The sequence below is a fragment of the Quercus lobata genome, chromosome 9, assembly GCF_001633185.2.
Source record: "Quercus lobata isolate SW786 chromosome 9, ValleyOak3.0 Primary Assembly, whole genome shotgun sequence".
Taxonomy (NCBI): Eukaryota; Viridiplantae; Streptophyta; class Magnoliopsida; order Fagales; family Fagaceae; genus Quercus; species Quercus lobata.
The window spans coordinates 29,253,102-29,259,081 of record NC_044912.1 but is presented as its reverse complement, the minus strand read 5'-3'; the positions used below and the strand labels follow the sequence as shown (position 1 = coordinate 29,259,081).

The following is a 5,980-nucleotide window of genomic DNA, read 5'->3' as shown; positions in this document are numbered from 1 at the left end:
TAAATCAATGAATTTGTAGAGAACACCAAACGTAATGTAATTAGTATTTGTTTTAAAGAAGATCAGACATAACTCAGACAGAATTTTTAATCAAAACATGGTTAGGATTGTGTATTGAATTATCTTAACCTAATATCATAATTGATTTCAAGTTTCAACTACTTTTTGTGCTTAGATTATGAAACAGCCTTATACGATACATTTTCCTTAATAAGATAGATGTTGATGTGGAAATACTTTTTGTGGCTCTGAATACCAATGGCTCTTAATATTTAGATGATGTTGCTGATATGGAGATAAATAGATGGTGTAGTCTAATGCTTTATTTTTATTATTATACTCTACTAGATTTGAAGAAACATTGGACTAAAAGTTGTGTCAATCAACAGAAGAGCATGTCACGACTCGAGCTTTCCTCTGTTCTCCTATAACTTGTAGCTCATGGGTATTCCATTATTCTCTCCCCTAGAGACTTTGGTTCAAATCCATCCTCTTCACTTAATGTCAGCTAAGGCAGAAAAAAAAGAACACAACAACAACAACAAAAAACAGAACTGCACTAATATCTAATTAAAAGTGTACCTAAGGGTTTTTAGGCTCAATTATAGATCCAAAATCAAGAACAATGACAAAGAACACAGTTGGAAGGGTATAAATATGGTTTTACCAATAAGCTTGTAATTTTAGATGTTCAAAATTTTGTCAATAAAGGAAAATATTAACACAATATAAGTTTGATAGTACATTAATGCCACTTAGTGATGATAAAGCACAAATTTAATTAACCCATTGTTGGCCTGATCTCGATCCCTTCAACAATGAGGCCAGACTTCCACCTACCAGCTTCTATCTCCGTGAGTCTAATCTGCAGTTCATCATCTTGTCCTCCCTCATTGAAAAACTCACCCAACTCAATCTCTAACCACCCATCTTTTCTCCGTTTGGGACATGAAATGTGCGGCTGCTCCGGAAGTAGAATCTGGCCATCCAGGCTTGGCTCCCCCAGGTCCAAACAAACAGATTGTTTATAAACTTCACCTCCTCCAATAGTTCCAACTGAAGCCTTGAAAGGAGGGTCACCAAATCCATAGGCTCTGCTCCTCAACTTAAACACAAGGTAAGCAGCATAGTTTGTTGTCGGAGACAGCATGGAAGTACTCATCTTGCCACAGATTTCAAACCAACAAACATCGAGAAGTTCAGCAACCTCAGCGAACCTGTTTGATTTTTACATGTACATAATTAAGAACTAAATGAAAAGCCTCAAAATTAAAAAAAGGAGTACTAAAAGTGAGGGAGTGAGAGAGGACCATACCTGGATTCAGGTAGAGAAACCCAACTCCAATACTCAGGAGTGCTACCCCATACGATGGAAAGGTCCCTTGCAGCAAGAAGGTAACATTTCTTACCACTCAATTTGTCCAAGAAAAAGCTCTGTAGAAAGACAGAAAGTAGATGAGCACGGTTATGGTTCTATTCAGCATGGTGCTGCTTTAACTGGCCACAAGCATACATTTAATGAAAGTTTTCATTTGATCTGAGAGTTAGAAGCTCCTTTTTTGTGTATTTTGTTTTTGATTCCATTCTTCTATTCGCTGTTTGTCCTATACCTCAATTAATGCAGGATCACATAACTAATTCAAAACAAACACAATTTCGAGTCCACGGAGAAACCAACCCACTAAATATTGCAGCTTCCATGTGGATCAGACTTTCCGGGTTAAAAAATTTCAAAGCTGTTAGATTAGCTTTTGAGTTTCAAGGAGGCTAGCATAGCATACAATAAGTATGTCCGATATATGTGAACCAGAGCCTCACACAAAATTGGAGAAAGATGCAGAAAGCTCAATAGCTAACTCAGTAACATTAGTTGTAGCACCATGCTGAATAGAACTAATCAGTAACATTAGATCAAGAACTAATCATATCATATGTTCAATATCAGTGAGCGATTGTGCCGGGTGATCACACCCTAACATGTTTCACACTCACATTCGCAAGAACCCCACTTAGTGGATGGTGTTGCTTCACACTGTTAATCTTGGTGTTCATATGTATGTTTATACAGGTTGTATCTATATTCCCAAGGAGTGCAAGCTTGCCTATAAATATCACATAAACATTACTGTGATCACTGCCATCCACAATTAGGACCAACAATCAAGAACTGACCCCTTATTCCTCTCTCTCTATTCTGCAGGGAAAAAAAAAAGTGGAGCTTACTTTGCTTCTTTTCAATCACCGAATTCAGAAACAGAATTAAGTGTTCTAGAATTCAACCCCAACAAAAAAAATTAAGAGTTCTAGAAGTTGAAAACAATAAAGCTGTCCTATTTTTTTTTAACAATTAAATAATACAATTTAAAATATTAATATTATGGGATTGTTTGGTAAAGGAGAACCTTTTTATTGTCATCGATCAAGATGGGGTTATCGGAGAGACTAAGGTAGAGATGTTTCTTAGAAGAGAAGTTCAAGGAATCCAATGATGATGATGATCGAGCAATGATGGCTTGATAATCGGACGGCAAGAACCTCTCCCAGACTGCGTTGGACTCGGCAGCCGCACGGAATATAGGAGAAACCGCACATGCGGTGCACGCATCCTTAGGAGTTGTCAGTGAAACTATGTCCGATATGCATCCCTCTGGTAATACTGATATTTCTGCAACGCAGTGTAGACCATTTCTTTCATTTTCTTTTTCCATTATCTTCTATTCTCTCAGTTTATTTGACGGAATCTCTCTCGTACATTCCATTTATATAATCCGATTAAGGAACATTTCTTTCATTGCTTAATGGTTAAGTATGGTTTTTTTTTTTTTTTTTTTTTTTGGGGAAGAGGTCGGTTTGATTTTTCCTAGGGCCATTAAAATTTTTATGGTATGTATTTAAATTCACTTAAATAATTAGAAGTTGTCACGGAACTATTATTCTCAAATCTGTGTTTACCGCAACAACAAAAAGAAAGTTCTCAAACCTATCATTTTCTTTGGTAATTTTAGATAAGATTTATTTGGTTTTTTATCCAACTAATTCCAATTGTGTTTTATTTTTATTTTTATTTTTTTGCTGATTTATTTCTAATACATTGAATGCATAATATGTTTAGATTGACTTTTCTTCCCCCTTAAATTTTGGTATAAATTTGATTTTGCCCCCTAAAGTTTCAAAATTTTGATTTATACCCCTAATGTTACATGTTTTTTCAGATTTAAGTCGGTTTATCAATCGTTGTGATGAAGCGTTCGTCAAGTGCCAACTAAGCTTGAAACGACATCGTTTTTTATTCAAAACTATGTCATTTTGAATCTTATTAAAGCCATGTCATATATTATTTGGAATTTATTGTGATTTACACCCGTAAAGTGTAGGGTAATTTTGATTTTATCCCCTAAATTTTCAAAATTTGGATTCATAAAACTATGTTGTTTTGAATTGAGATGGCATTTAACGAACACCTTATTATAGCACATGGTCGGAAGGGCTTAAATTCAAACAATATGTAACATTAAAGGTACATTTCCAAATTTTGAAACTTTGAGAGGTAAAATTAAAATTACCCCCCACTTTATGTTTGTAATTTGCAACTTGACTGAAATTTTATTTTAAATAACGGTTATATACAACATCTCTCTCACATGGGAGATAGACCCCACAAGTATGAAACTCAACCCCATGTAAGATAGATGTTACATATTCTTGTTATACCAAATGACAACTCCTTTAGCAGGGAATATTCTTAAAAAATGATTGTACGAGATCACCACCACTTCCATAATAATTATTGAAGATCAACCATTATCAGTATCTATTAAAAAGTTGGTATAGAGAAAAAATAGTCATAGTACTTTTTTTTTAAAATGAGTAAATAAAAATAAAAATGAATTTTAAACGGTTAAGAGTTTTTTATTTTATTGTTTTAGATAGGATAATATTTCAACTTATGGAGTCTACTCATATGATTCCCATATATCATCAAGTCAAAACACCAATTAGTTTTTGGTGTAGGCAAAATGATTCGTGATAACACTCAAATGGTTAAAAGAGAAAATAAGCTTAGGCCGAATTAGGAGAATCATGACAACTGGAGTCAAATAATCCTCAAATTGTTTTACCGTAGTAAGCTTGAAGTTATTTATGTTCAAAATTTTGTTAATAAAGCAAAAAATTGAGACAATATAAGCTGGACAGTATTGCAATTTAGTGTATCAATGCCACTTAGTGATAACAAAGAATGATTTTTATCAACCCTTTGGCCTGATCTGGATCCGTTCAACAATAAGGCCAAACTTCTTGGTACCAGCTTCTACCTCCGTAAGTATATCCTGCAGTTCATCCTCTTCTCCTCCCTCACTGTAAAACTCACCCAAGTTAATCTCTAAAGTCTAACCATCCATCGTTTCTGCACTTTGGACAACAAAACATGCTGCGGTGGTGGCTAAATTAAAACAAATATTTTATATACTCATTGGAGTTTAAAAAATGATAAATTCTCCTAAAAAAATTATCTCTTTTGTTAGGTAATTGTTTATGCGGGTGCGGGGGCTCGAATCCCCAAGCTAACGGTTTCATGGTAAACCGGGTACCACTTGGGCTACGAAGCCCGGTAAAAAAATTATCTCTTGAATATACATGTCAAAGTTGATATTTTTGTATATAATATATTTGTAAATTATGACCTACTGTAATATTAAAATATGAATATTTATATATGTGTATTTATGCATGTATGTGATTGTCTCTCTTGACTATTCCCCCCCCCCCCCCCCAAACAAAAAATCCTGTCTCTACCATGCACTAATTGAATGTTTTACGTGTCAAGTCAAATTCATAAATAGTATCCCAATGGTATGTATGATATGAAGATAGTGAAGATAGTTTTTCATGTTTTCGAGAAAAAAAAAAATTAGTTAATGAAAAATTCATGAAATATTTTTAAGGGTTGTTTTCCTTTATTTTTATTTATTTATTTTTGAAAAATAACTTTATCTCATACACCCTGAAATAAAGGAGTAAATATTCAACATTTTTAAACTCATTTTTAAGGTCTCTACCAAACACACAAAAAATCAGATAATTTTTTAGAAAATACCTTTTAAAAAGTAACTCATTTTAAAATTAAAAAAATAATATAAAAAAAAGTAAGAATATAAAATAATTTTAAACAATATAAACAATTTCCCTATAACTATAAATAAGTCATTAAAATTAGGACTTGTTTGCAACACTTCCTGCATATTGGTATATATGTCAAGATATTAGAAGGACACCTGTCTATGACTATGACCGTTTAAAGAAAACTCTGTTAAGTGCTTAACGTTTCTTTCACTCTCTCTCTCTCTCTTTTTTTATCACACGCACGGGAAAAAATAAAACAAATCCATCTCTCTCATCAAAACCCCACAAACTCTCTCTCTCTCTCCTTCTTCTGTTCTTCTCTCTTCTCAGATACCCAGCCACATCCTTTGTGCCCAGCACAGCCCCGCCACATCCAACTCATCCCTCTCCACCGGTCTCACTCCGCCGCCAAAAACCGCCGCTCCACCATGGTTGAAGCTCGCAGTTGTGGGTTGGTTTTTGGGCTTTTTCATTGAATGGGGATTTTATGGGTTTTTGGGGTTTGATTTTGGTTTATGGGTTTCTCATTGAATGGGTTTAATGGGTTTTTGAGATTTGATTTTGATAAGTGTTTGAGGTTTGGTTTTGGTTTATGGGTTTCTCATTGAATGGGGCTTACTGGGTTTTTGAGATTTGATTTTGATGAGGGTTTGATCACTTTGATGGATTTTTGGGGTTTGATTCTGGTTTATGGGTTCCTCTTTTTTTTTTTTTTTTTTTTTTTTTTTTGTAATGAATTTATGGGTTTCTCATTGAATGGGTTTTTGGAATTTGATTTTGATGAGGGTTGAATTCGTGTGAAGAATTTGAGTGGGATTTTGAGTAAACATGGCAAAACGGGTCGGAATTTTCTGACCCG

General features: G+C 34.1%; 1 protein-coding gene across 1 annotated transcript; it reads right to left on the bottom strand.

Moving 5' to 3' along the window:
- Positions 1 to 647: 647 nt before the first annotated feature.
- LOC115959622 (F-box protein PP2-B10-like) lies at positions 648 to 2,973 on the bottom strand. Its single transcript, XM_031078084.1, has 3 exons — positions 2,403 to 2,973; positions 1,316 to 1,434; positions 648 to 1,217 (listed from the first exon to the last, which is right to left on the bottom strand). Exons 1-3 carry the CDS (start codon positions 2,706 to 2,708, stop codon positions 782 to 784), a joined length of 861 nt encoding a protein of 286 aa, XP_030933944.1. The 5' UTR covers positions 2,709 to 2,973; the 3' UTR covers positions 648 to 781.
- Between the last annotated feature and the right edge of the window lie 3,007 nt (positions 2,974 to 5,980).

What these genes read in the sequence shown, in the direction of transcription:
- LOC115959622 (XM_031078084.1), bottom strand. Translation starts at nt 2,708, where the DNA reads ATGGAAAAAGAAAATGAAAGAAATGGTCTACACTGCGTTGCAGAAATA. An exon ending in TGATCGATGACAATAAAAAG is followed by an intron (nt 1,435 to 2,402) that starts GTTCTCCTTTAC and finishes GTCTTTCTACAG; the next exon opens with AGCTTTTTCTTGGACAAATT. An exon ending in GTTTCTCTACCTGAATCCAG is followed by an intron (nt 1,218 to 1,315) that starts GTATGGTCCTCT and finishes AAAATCAAACAG; the next exon opens with GTTCGCTGAGGTTGCTGAAC.